The sequence below is a fragment of the Haliotis cracherodii genome, unplaced genomic scaffold (assembly GCF_022045235.1).
Source record: "Haliotis cracherodii isolate W230 unplaced genomic scaffold, xgHalCrac1.p SCAF_3, whole genome shotgun sequence".
NCBI classification, from domain to species: domain Eukaryota; kingdom Metazoa; phylum Mollusca; class Gastropoda; order Lepetellida; family Haliotidae; genus Haliotis; species Haliotis cracherodii.
In genome coordinates this window covers 49,160,300-49,173,149 of record NW_027266286.1, presented here as the reverse complement: position 1 = coordinate 49,173,149, position 12,850 = coordinate 49,160,300, and the positions used below count along the sequence as shown (strand labels likewise).

General features: G+C 45.1%; 1 protein-coding gene and 1 pseudogene across 1 annotated transcript; both read left to right on the top strand.

Annotated features, from left to right (window-relative positions):
* Window positions 1–3,760: 3,760 nt before the first annotated feature.
* LOC139475501 (uncharacterized) lies at window positions 3,761–4,771 on the top strand. Its single transcript, XM_071258697.1, has one exon. The coding sequence runs from the start codon at window positions 3,761–3,763 to the stop codon at window positions 4,769–4,771; it is 1,011 nt and encodes a 336-aa protein (XP_071114798.1).
* A 46-nt stretch (window positions 4,772–4,817) lies between these two features.
* Window positions 4,818–6,304, top strand: LOC139475500 (uncharacterized; annotated as a pseudogene).
* Window positions 6,305–12,850: the final 6,546 nt, after the last annotated feature.

The window sequence follows — 12,850 nt, the reverse complement described above, 5'->3', positions numbered from 1 at the left end:
CTGGGTGCCCTACGTGGCACCACTTGTGGGTCCAACAAAGAAAAAAAGCAAAAAAACTTGTTGGTAACAGGAACTTGAACGGGAACTTGAACGGGAACTTGAACAGGAAACGCCCTCCTAGGCAGCTGGTAATGCTACGCCATTCGTGTTCCTCTGATTCACATTCTCCTCGCAGAGATAGTGTAGCTGTAGCTTCTTCTTGTGTTTCACCAGATCGGTTAGTTTGAGGTAGTCACAGTGTGGGGACCGCTTGTGGTGTTCCACCGAAGGATCGTCGTGAGACGCCCATCGTCTCAGCCGCACGCCACATTGGAAACAGTACACGCCATCGGCACCCTGAGTGTAGACAAAGCCCGCATGGGCCATCTCTTCAGCAGTCTGATTCATTTGAGTAGGCCACGTCTCAAACGAAGCGAGCCTTCTTTCAAAGCGTAGATAATAGGGTGATGGCGTGTTACTGAGCGGTGACATCCCATCATCAGCATCCGTACTCTTACTCCAACATCCACGAGTATCTGCACTATCCGTCACCCCGTCTCCGTCACCCGTCGTCGTACAACTCTTCTTTGTCTCAGCCATTCTTGATGCGATGATGATGATGATTTTCTTTTTTTTATCACAAGTGACACTGATCCACTCAAGTGGTTGTTCTCTTGTTTTATAGGAGATAAACCGGATCGAAAATCATTGCTTCCTGATTGGTCCAAAACGCAACACACTGATTGGTCCATTCCGGTGCCTGGCCTGCACCTCGGTTTTTTAAAATGACCCGACCCTTGTGTTTCTTTTCCATAGGAAATGGATTTTACCATGGGAGAGAAAGCACACCTCGGCTCAGGTGCTGTCTTCTGATTGGTCAATGCTGTCTTCTGATTGGTCGACAACCCAGGCTTCTGATTGGTCAAATTTCGATCACCGGACCGCGTTCCGATTGAACTGCCGGCTTTATTTGACAGAGTGATCGATGACTTTTATCAACAGATGTCAGGCCAGAAGGGAGATCGTATTGGTCTAGGTATCGATCATCCTGCTTTGAACACGCCCATACGGATTCCCTTTCGTCACTTTGAAGATCTCCATGGGCTAGGTATTTTGCATGCTGTGGAAAAAGTCCAACAGTCCAACAAAGACCTGAACATCGATGCCACCATGGTTGTGACTTTAGTACACGTAGCAGATCCTGAAAGGCTAGGATCAGGCAGTGGCCGTCATCAACTGAAAAACATGATTGGACTTGAAATCTTTTTTCACACGCAAAAGGGGCATTGTACGGATCAAGAACGAAGATCAATCCTGTTTGGCCCTGGCCCTGGTGGTGGCACAGCATTATGCCCAGAAACCCAACCCTCTGACCCCAGAATGGGAAACCAAGCGAAAGAGACTGACGAGAATGGATTGAGTCGACGTTCAAGGCATACGGGGAGGGGCTTGTTTCGACGCCTTGGCCTGCCTCAAGGTCCCTGTCAGGGCCTGGACGACCTAGCACGCGTGGGACGCGCCTTGGCCCACCTGAATTATCAACTGAAAGTCTACAGTCAAGAGGTGGACCAGAGACTGATGTTCAAGTGTGATGAGGCTCCAACCAACGCCACCATGCTGCATTTATACCATCTATGATCAGCACTACGATGTCATCACTTCCATGCCAGCTTTTTATGCATCTAACCATTGCTGCAAACGCTGCGACCAACGTTACGACCATCCCAAAAAACATCCCTGCACCAAGCAATACCGCTGTCACCGCTGCCTCCACTCTAGCTATTGCGGACCCAAGGAAGAGCACGGGATCCCTTGCTTGACATGTCAACGTTGGTTCCCAAATCAACAGTGTTACACCCAACATCTCCAGTCACCGTCAGGGAAAACCCAGCGCCTGTCAATCGATTCACAGGTGTCCGACCTGTTTTCAGCTGGTCCGCGTGTTGGAGACCCCCATGGCTCATCACGAGTGCTCAGATGAAGAACATCCCTGCTTAGTGTGTCGAGAACCCATGACCCCAGACCATCGCTGTTACATGACGCCTCTCCGTGAAGAAAACGAGGATGAGGAGGGGGAGGAAGAGGGTGAGGAGGAGGGGGAAGAGGAACAACGTCAAATACGTGTTCTAAGATTTTGAATGCATGCAAGACACGGGAGAGCACATTCCAAATTTGTGGGTGGTGCATTTAGGATGTGGACGATATATCAGTGAAGTGAGCAAGGACTTGTGCGAACACTGTCCATGAAGAGAAGAAGGGTATGGTCCCAGCCGCGATATCGTGTTTCGAGGCCCCACCACGCGACATGATGTGTGTGTGTGGTTGACAACGCTGGCTGAAATACCCAAGAAGAAGAACCAAGAGGAAGAGGACAGCACACACAAGGGGGCAACAGCACACCCTGGGAAAAGAAAACGGGATGGAACCCCCTCAAGAAACCACTCTTCAAAACGTCAACGACATTCATCACCCAGGAGGAGGAGACGGAAGTGGAGGGGAAAGATGTCATGGAAGTGGACGCGCCCACCCAGTTGGAGGAGGAAAAGGGGAAGGAGAAGACAAAGAAGAAAAAGAACAAGACCACCACCACCACTACAGTCCAGAAGGAGGACCGCACATAATGCACAATCCTATGATATGCACTTGATCCTGAAGGGCCTGTACTCCCGAACTCTTCGAATTTTACAGGTGACCCTGGGACGGTTGTGTTTTGAAGCTTAAATTTCATACCCTACCCACTGAAAGCATTTCCAAAGAGCTTTGGGCTGAAAGAACTGAAGAAAGGATATTTTCCGCACTTTTTCAATACCGAAGCCAACCAGACCTACAGAGGTCCCTATCCACCAGCCGTCATGTACGATCCCGATGGCATGTCTCCCACGGAATGCACAGCCTTCCTCCAGTGGCATACCCAAAAAGTGCAAGAAGGAGCCTTGTTTGACTTACAAGGAGAACTTTTAGCCTACTACCAGAGCGATGTGGACAGTTTGAGACGAGGATGCGCTGACATCCGACGGAACGCCATCAGCTCGGTTCGCATGGATCCCTTTGTAGAGGTGATGACAGCTGCTGCGTTCACCATGAAATCCTTCTGAAAACACGACCTGAAACCCAATACCATTGCCATTCTTCCACCTCAAGGCTAACAGCCCAAGAGAAACTATTCCCAGGCCTGTATAGACTGGTTCAATTATCTGAAGGAGAAGGACCCCAATCTGCACCTCCAGCACGCCAGGAATGGAGGTGAAAAAAGAGTTCACGTGTGGAGAGGGTCAACATCGGTACAGTGTGGATGGCAACGATCCAGCGGCAGGCACCATCTACGAATTCCTGGGCTGTTTCTGGCATGGGTGCCAGGAGCACGAGTTTACAAACATGCAACAGGAGGACTCCGCTCTGCGTGCTTTCAATGCAGGGACCCCACTGTATTCATGTCCCTGGACCACTCAACCCCCGCGACGCCTTCTATGGAGGTCGCACCAATGCCACGCGTTTATGCTACAAAGCCCAAGAAGGTGAAACCATCAAGTACATCGATATTTGTTCCCTTTATCCTTACATTTCTAAGACCGGAGCGTATCCCACGGGACACCCGACCCTTCTCCATCAACCACCTGGGGTTACGTTGTTTGAACTGAAAGGACTGATCCAATGTCGGGTCCTACCACCGAAACGACTCTACCATCCGGCACGTCAGACTCCCCCTGCAAGCACATGGATGAAGAGAGGTCATGGATGGGCACGTACGCCACGGTAGAACTCCAGGAAGCCGTGAAGAAGTATGACTACCAGGTGCTTCAGGATCTACGACGTTTGGCATTTTGACACCTTTGCACAGCATGACCCCAACACCCAGCAAGAAGGACTCTTTGACACTTATATCGATCGTCATTTCAAGGAGAAGCTCGAAGCCAGCGGATACCCCGAGGGATGTACGGATCACGACGCTTACATCCAGGAAATCTATGACAAAGAAGGCATTGGGTTGGTCAAGGCCCACATCGAAAAAAACCCAGGACGTTGCACAATTGCCAAGACGCAACTGAATTCGCTCTGGGGCAAGTTTGGACAACGGTTAGACTACAGTCAGAACATCTATATGAACGATCCTGTACAGTACTTTGCCTTGTGGAGGGATGAACGCAATACCATGGAGGATGTTACCGTTCTCAACGAACACATGGTGGAAGTGACCTATACCCACAAGGAAGAATTCCAAACCCCTCATACTCATTTCAATGTCGCCATCGCTACTTGGGTCACCACCCAAGCAAGTCTCAAACTGTACGAGACCCTTGCCCAGGTGGGTCGCAGGGTCTTGTACTTTGACACGGACAGCACCATTTACATTCATCGACCCCACGACACGAATCCAGAACTGGGCCATTCGTTGGGTGAGTTTACAGATGAACTGGACGGAAACACCATCAAGACGTTTGTGTCAGGAGGTCCCAAAATTTATGGCTATGAGTTACTGAACCCCAGACCCGATGGAACGCGCACGACCTGCAAAGTGCGAGGGTTTACTTTGAATAACAGAAACCAACAACATCTCAACTTTGACACCATGAAAGGACTGATACTGGGACACTGGCCCGGGGAGGAGGGGGAGAAAATCAGCTTGGATTACCCTCATCAAATCATTCGAAAAGGACCTCGACACGGAAACGCTCTTGTGACCCGACCCACCAGAAATGACTATCGTACCGTGTACGACAAGTCACGTCTCGTCTACGACGAAATCACAGGGCTGCATGTAGACACGCTCCCCTTTGGGTACAGAGACGACTAGATAATTTTTTTTTTATTTCATCACAACGGATTGAAACTGAATCGACATGGACCCCTACAGAAAAACCGGATCAAAATCTGACCAATCAGAAGCTTGGGTTGTCGACCAATCAGAGACCGTGCTCGGACCATGGTGGGCTCTGATTGGTCGAAAGGAGGTTGTGCTTTCTCTCTCACGCTACAAGCCTAAACCTATGGAAAAGAAACACAAGGGTTGGTCCAGTTTGGAAAAATTGAGACTCAGACCAGGCACCGGAACGGACCAATCAGAAAGCAGGGTATCAGTGCCTTTTAATACGACCAACGCTCTCCGGTCATCACTTTTCACTGAACGGCCCAAGCAACAACATCGTCCCTCTGATTGATGTTCATCACACTGTGTTGGCTGTTGGCGTTTTATATGGAAGAAACGTGTTTGGAGAGAGTACCATGAAGTGTAGACACACATCCGTGAAGACTTGGAAAGAAACAACGAACAGAAAATCCAAACAACATCATGTCGAAATTGATGAATGCCAAGACATGGAGCAACATGCGTGGTAAAGGAAGCAGTGGAGATGAGAACGGTGACATGACTGCTGAACTTTGGGGTGAAGTGTACGAGATGTTGTGTGCAAGATAAAGGCCGACGACGCGTACGCCAAGATACGTTCAAAGATGAGGAAACTGACTGAACCCAAGAAAGTATTACCAAAGAAGACGACAAAGAAGACCCAGAAGAAAAAAACCAGCAAACCACCAGCAGCAGCGTCAACAACAACCACAGCAGCAGTTGCCACCACAGCAGCAACAGCCACCACCACCACCACCCTCACAACAGCGCCTGTCACCACCATAGCAACAGCAGCAGCAGACTCCGAAACGAAAGGGACATCCTTTTTGAAACCTGCAACACCTGCAAAAAGAAGACCACGGAAGAAATTGTCTCTGAAGATCTCTCATCAAGAACAGCTGTAAGTACCATGCTATTCTTTGGTATGTGTATGCCATGATGATGATGATGATGAATATGACTATTCATATTATTCTTTTCTTGTTGGATTGACAGGATTGACCCCTGATGTCAGTTCAGCGCAGTCCGTTTTAGAACAGTGGTGGGAACAAACCCCTCGGGAGCCAACCTATTCACCGAATGATGACGACCGGTGACAGTGATGATCATGAAGCGCTCAAGCTGGCAACTCTCCCTTCCATGGATCTAGACACACCCACCCTGCTTGATGCTTCTTGGTCACCAGCATCACCGGAAGATTTTAATGTCTTCTCCTCAGGTATGCCCATGGTTTGCAACGATAATGATGACAACGTTGACCAGGATCCTTATGGAGAAGCTCAACTCACTCCCCTACAACGTGAATGTAGTGCCTGCCGACACAACAACATGTTAAGATACATAAGCTGCAACAGTGGTCAAGTGATGTGTCATGTCTGTTTCAGGGAGACCATACACTGTACTTGTTTTACTGATCCCACCAATCAGAGGCTTGGGTTGTCAGCCAATCAGAGACCGCGCTCGGGTCATGCTGGGCTCTGATTAGTGGAACAGGGGTTGTGCTTTCTCTCCCATGGTAAAATCCATTTCCTATGGAAAAGAAACACAGGTGTCGGTCCGTTTTGGAAAACCGAGGTGCAGACCAGGCACCAGAACGAACCAATCGGTGGCGCTGCCTGGGGAACCAATCAGGAAGCAGGGTGTCACTGCCTCTCCTATAAAAAAACAAGAGCGAAGCCACTCACACACTGCATTCTATGAAACCAACCATGCCACCTCGATACAGTTGTATGAAGTGCCAGACCAACAGTCACAGCTACCTGCTCTGCCCTGAAGTGACATGTAGCGAGTGCCACGCTCAAGGTCACCGTTACTATGTCTGTCCGAAGATAAGCAGACAAGGTAAGCAGAAGACTCCCCAGGGCCCCTGTTACAACTCTCAAGTCATTGGTCATTTTGCTGCAGATTGCCCAGAACCCAGTCGAAAGAAGACTCCTCAGGGTCCCTGTTACAACTGCCAAGTAGTGGGTCATTTCGCTGCAGATTGCCCAGAACCCAGTCGAAAGAAAACGTCAGCAGTACTGTCCACGTCGACACCCGTGACACCAGTGACACCAGTGACACAAGTGCTTCATTTCATAGAAACAATGCATGTCGATGTCCTCGAGCTAAAAGAATGCATCACACAACTCCGTGTGGGCATCGCACCACGTCTAGGGAAAAGAAAACGGGACAGAAGCCCCTCAAGAAAACACTACCGTTACCGTTACCTGCCGTTTCCAGTTTGTTTTCCAACGGCCCTTTTCAGGGCCACCCATCTCAGGGCCACCCATCTCTCCTGAAAGAACGCTTTTCATCCTCATGCTTTGACGACCCTCAAACCCAAACAAAGAACCCACCTCCTCCCTCCCTCCCACCACCACCACCACGTCTATGTTTAGAACAAAACATTTTTTTTTTCTTTCAATGTCGATCTTGTTCACCTTTTACGACCGCTTCTCTGGGTTTTTCCCCCTCCTCCCCGGAAACGGATGTGCCGCCCTCTTGGAGGTGCGCACGCCACCGGAACCGGATGCGCCGCCATCTTGGATTCGCACGCAGGACCCATTATGCCCTGCGCACACCCAACCGGAAGTGACGCCAACAGAGGTCACGTGACCCAACCGCCCAATCAGAAGCCAGGAGCGGTCCTGTAGCGCTGCACACAACTACTGTCATGTGTCGAGTTAAATATCATATTTCTCTCATCGAGTGACAGGGAAAATACCTCTTTTCCCAAAGTCACATGAAATATCCTATTTATTATATACTTTTTGTGTAGTAGTCTGCAGGAAGATTAAATCATTTCATTACAAATGTAAAACCTTCAAGCGTAAATTCTCCCGACAAACATGTAACATGGACGGTTTACCACAACCTGTAAGTACGACTTAAAATGTAGTTCCATCTTTGCTAAATCTTAAATAATATAAACAAAAGTAACCGAAAATATTCAATGTCACTAACATTCTTTAGTATACATTTGGATATGATTATATACAAAATCAACTTCATCAAAATATAAATTTCAAATCAATGAGACGGTTGTTCGAAGCGAAAGAATACACGCAAGTCAAGTAACAAAATGGCGCTTTGCGAAACGAAAAGTATCGACTGACAAATTAGATGAGAAATTTACAGTTTACTACGAATCATTTTCAACAAAATAACAAACGGTAAGAATCGGTATTAACTACATAAATGACCATCTGTCATTATATGACTTGTCAACGTTGAACTGACGTAAATCAACAGTATGTGTACGAGCTGTCTCGTGTAGGCCAACATGCTTCGTCAGTCACAAGATGCTTCGTCAGTCACAACTTGACACAAGCCTACTCGGTCGGCTGATCATTGCGGCTTCGCACTGGTAAACGTCAAAGACCCGCATCACCTCTCGCTTTCCTCCCACATTAATCTGACACGCCGCGATATAACTGGAATACTATTAAAAGCGGTGTTAAACCCCACTCACTCACTCACTAATAACCAAATGCACCTGGAGAGATACAGATATTGATATTTCCAGTGATTGTATTATTTGACAGAATGCTGGAAAGGAAACTTTGATGCGCAAGTTGATTTGATGTGATGTTCACTGAAGCGGTTGCATCGGATGTTGACACTCCGGAGGCTGATGTGACAGTGGATGAGGCAGGCGGCGACGGTTGAACATTCGACAACGAGTAGGAGATTTTATCATATAATGGGTAGGTTTCTCGGCAAGATAAAGCCAACGGTTAAAAACGATATCCGTTGGGGTCATATGCGGATAGAGATGCAAATATCAAAGGTCAAGTAGGACTACTTTCATTGTTTATAAACAAACATGGCGTCACCCTCGTCATTCGGCGATCGAGTCAGAACTAACCATCGGGAATCTGGATAAACTACAGGGATAACTGCTATCATTATCAAAAGAACAGTCTAATATACTGAAAATCAGTGTTTAACTGTGACGTAGCGAAGGCATTTTTATAAGTTTTGGCAACTTTGGAGATATAAATTTCGAAACAATTTTGCGAGGGCGGGATCAGTAGCCATATCTGTGCTTGTAGACCTCTGCGGCTTGAAACCTTCTCCACAAATTAAAATAGTTGGATTTGGCCGAAATATGTTTGAATTGTTACCTTGTTTCGTTTTGTCGCTGTGTGAAGTACTGTGTACATCTGACTACACTTCTTAACGTTATGACAGGACAGACCGACTGTCAACAACGTCTGACCGTGGCCGTGACGTCTCATAGACTAGGTTTAGAGTAGCTTCCCTTTGACCAAGGGCAGTTACTCTAGCGGACAGACCGATTGATTGCCGAGAGAGGCAATTGAAAACAACTGTTGTTTTGCGTATATGTTGCTTCGCCACTGTATAAGAAACAGATTTCAGTTGGAACTATATTGGCTACTGTCACTGTCCGACTGACACATCACTTACCCTGTGACGTAATAAATATTAATCCGCGCATTCCAGGAAAACTCACAATGTTTCGTTAATGTTTGTGAGAGAGGGAAAGCGATTTTAAAGCACAGAATTAAAGAATGACATTATATGATAAAGAGGTTATCACGCGAGTGTGTTTGGGGAAGGTAAATATCCTGCATTAGGAATAAACATTGTATTTAGCGAGCCTTGGTCAGGTTTCAGATGGGAATAATTCGTAATGGAGTTTGTGTCCTTGTAACCTAAAGGGAGAACAGTTTATCATATATTTATTTAACTATATTAGATACTGTTATTATTCTTTGTAACATGACATTTGTGCTAAATATCACCACAATTTGGTATAATTATCATATGTACATATAAACATTTTTATTATTATGATAGGAAAAAAAAATGTAATGTGAGCTTATATTTTAATATATGCAATGTTTATATTTATCATATTTAAAGGGCCTATTTTCCATTGAATGTACCTGATACTTTAATGATCTGATTAGGAGAAACACCTTCATCCACCAGTTTCTGTAAAAGGTTCTTTCTCATGCTGAAAAGTAACACATATAATTATTAATTATTATTTTCTTATCAATTATAATATTCTGGGAAGAAATAACTTAATATGGCAAGTTTTTATACATATTCAAATTAATAGCCATTTAATTAATGGTCAATGAAAGAAAATTTACACAAAATTTAAATGATTTTTTTGCACATAACATTTTTGAATATTAATATTATTAATATCACCTGTATGGTGTAATCCGTTTGTCTTGAGCAAGTTTGGCTCCATCCTTCATCTCATTCATTGTGCTGTACAATTTATTTAAGCCCATTGCCGAGTTCTTGTACCACGGTGATCTGCCTTTCCTCCATTGTTGATGGCGAGGACTGTCTGTTTGAAGCATTGAAGTAGGACGATTTTCCCGTTACATCTTGTAGCAGGCCACTGGATCCCTGTCGGGTTTTTCTGGAATGCTGTATGCACGAGGCTTCCTGCGGATGTCGTTAGGATTGGCTCCAGTACGTGTCATGGACTGACGCTCTGAGGTATATATTAAATAGCCCCCTGATCCCCTTCCCTCAGTTCCACGTCCCCCCGTCTCATGAGTGAACTTCCTTTCCCCTCCTCATTCCGAAATAGAGTGTACAAATTAGCTACATGGAATGTAATAGGCTGGAACGATTTGCTAGGCCAAGAGTTCCAGCTTCGTACATGGCATCCAAGTCACTGTCTGTGACTCTTGGTTTGTTCCCTTTCCCTTGCGCCTTCAAATCCTTAGATTTAGCCTTCATAATTTCTCTCAGTTTTCCAAATTTCTCACCATTAATCAAACTATGACCATATGATTTTGATTTTAGATGTCGCTCAAAGGAGGAGAGAAAGTTTCTCAGTGAGGTAGGCTCATACTCCGATTCATCTTTCTTCCTAACAGTGATAAAGAACTTGCTGAGATAATCTTCAAGGACAGGTGGCTCAATCTCTTCCATAGCCCTAACCTCACCTTCCTGCGCCAGAAACTGCTTTAAAAGATTCAGGTCGTACAAGGTTTGTTTCATTGTGTTTTCATTTGCATGTTCTTTAAGATATTTATCTACATCACCAGTACTTATCTTTGAAGATCTGTGAGTCTTATTTTACTGGACATACTGGATACGTTCAATTTGTTCCTGGATAGGTTTTGTTTGTTGCTGGATAAGTTCTGTTTGTTCAAGAAATCTTAAGTCCCAATCTGCCAGGAAAACATCGATTTCACTTATTTTGAGTGTGTCCATGTTTTATTAGCAGAAGACACTTACGATTAAGGTTATCATTAGTGATAAATGAAAATATCACTTTTCTCAACTCAACTTTTCTTCACACTGAAGTATATAATAAAAACATATATTATGTTTACGCCAATTCCATGCACACAGATTACGAAATGTGAACAGCATCGCAATATTGAACTATTCTCTACCTAAAACCAATGCAATATGCTTTTCTGTCAAAAAGTAATAATAATACATTATTGACAGTTTTGTTATGTTTTAAAAACAACAGAAAACTCACAAACAAGCCACAATGTCAACATGTCTACATGTTACCCCCTCCCCAATTAAAAAAAGAACATATTGAAAAGGTAATAATAACAACACCAATAATAATGTAATAATGTAAGATGTATTCGCAGGGGCAAGTGTGACTTCGGAACCAATTTATATTAGAAGAGGAATATTTAAGGGCGATTCATTTTGTACTTTGCTTTTCTGTTTGTCACAGAATCACAAAGGGGAAGGTTATCATCCAGGATCTCTTCAGCACAGATCCCCGACACCCCTTACTTACCCCCTTTTACATGGATGACCTTGAACGTATTGCCAATAGAGAATCCAACATAAAAACAGATTCTCATTGTCGAATCCTTCTCTAATGATATTGACATGTCCTTTGGGCTCGACAAATGAAACACTCTTCATAACGTGGCAAGGGAGAAGAGGGAAAATCAGTCAATTTACTTGGGGGAGGAGTTATTGACCATCTCGTGGAAGGTCAGTCCTATACGTACAGAGGAATGCAGTTTAGAGACAAACTCCAGAATGCCAATATCAAGGAAAAACTTTGGGCTGACAAAAGAAAATCCGGAGTTCAGAGCTGAACGCTCGCAATAAAGTTAAAGCCACAAATACTTATGCTGTACCCGTCCTATCGTATTCTTTTGTGTTGTTGATTGGACGAAACAAGAAATTCATGGTATTGACACTCTCACACGTCAATCATGTCAGACAATAGATCCCACTACCCTCGCTCTTCCCTCAATCGCTTATATTTACGAATCATAATTGGAGGGCGTGGTTTGATCAACGTTCGAGGCTCTTCATGATAGACATGCATTGTGCACGAAGTGCCATATCAAATCGGCCCAAAGTACCAAGTTGTACGACTCCCCATTGTTCTGGGTGCATTAGGTTTGGTACCTCCCAACTGTTGACTGACATTGGGAATGTACCCGGGTTTCGTGCAAGGAATTCAGCCCTTCTGACAATCTGGGTAATTCAGAAGGTGTAGTGTTGGGGAGTCTTCACATTCTCCGAAATGTTTTGGGTGGGTTCAACTTGGCAGCGCTTCCTGGGAAATGTCCCATTTGCTGTCTGGGCTGCGTGTAAGGGCCCTGAGCTGATGATGAGCCTAACCAGCCTGACTGTGCCAGGATCACCTAAACCCTCTTTGCTGCATTTTTATTTTAATCTGTAAGTAATAATAATGAAAAGAATATATCAATAAACGAAAAACACACACGACAAAGAAACACAGATAAAACAAAACATGATAAACAAGTAGTAACAAGACAACATCGCTGTTAATCTAGCTATGTATGTGCCCGTGTCGCTAGACAAGATGTTTAATGAAGATAAAATTGCAAGTCACCATAACTGCCATGTCACGACTGACAATAATTCGTCAACGGGAAGTGTAAATAAGGAAGTATTACACTGCATAACGTTGTCCGCAGCAACAGGATATCGTACCTACATAGACATCTGACCGTGTTGCATCGAACAGGATCTCCTGGTATATCACACCTCGTCACTGAGTGCGCGCATTTGTGTCGTTATGGGATCTGCATA

Excerpts from the sequence above, each read along its gene's own strand:
- LOC139475501 (XM_071258697.1), top strand. The coding sequence starts at position 3,761 with ATGACTACCAGGTGCTTCAGGATCTACGACGTTTGGCATTTTGACACC.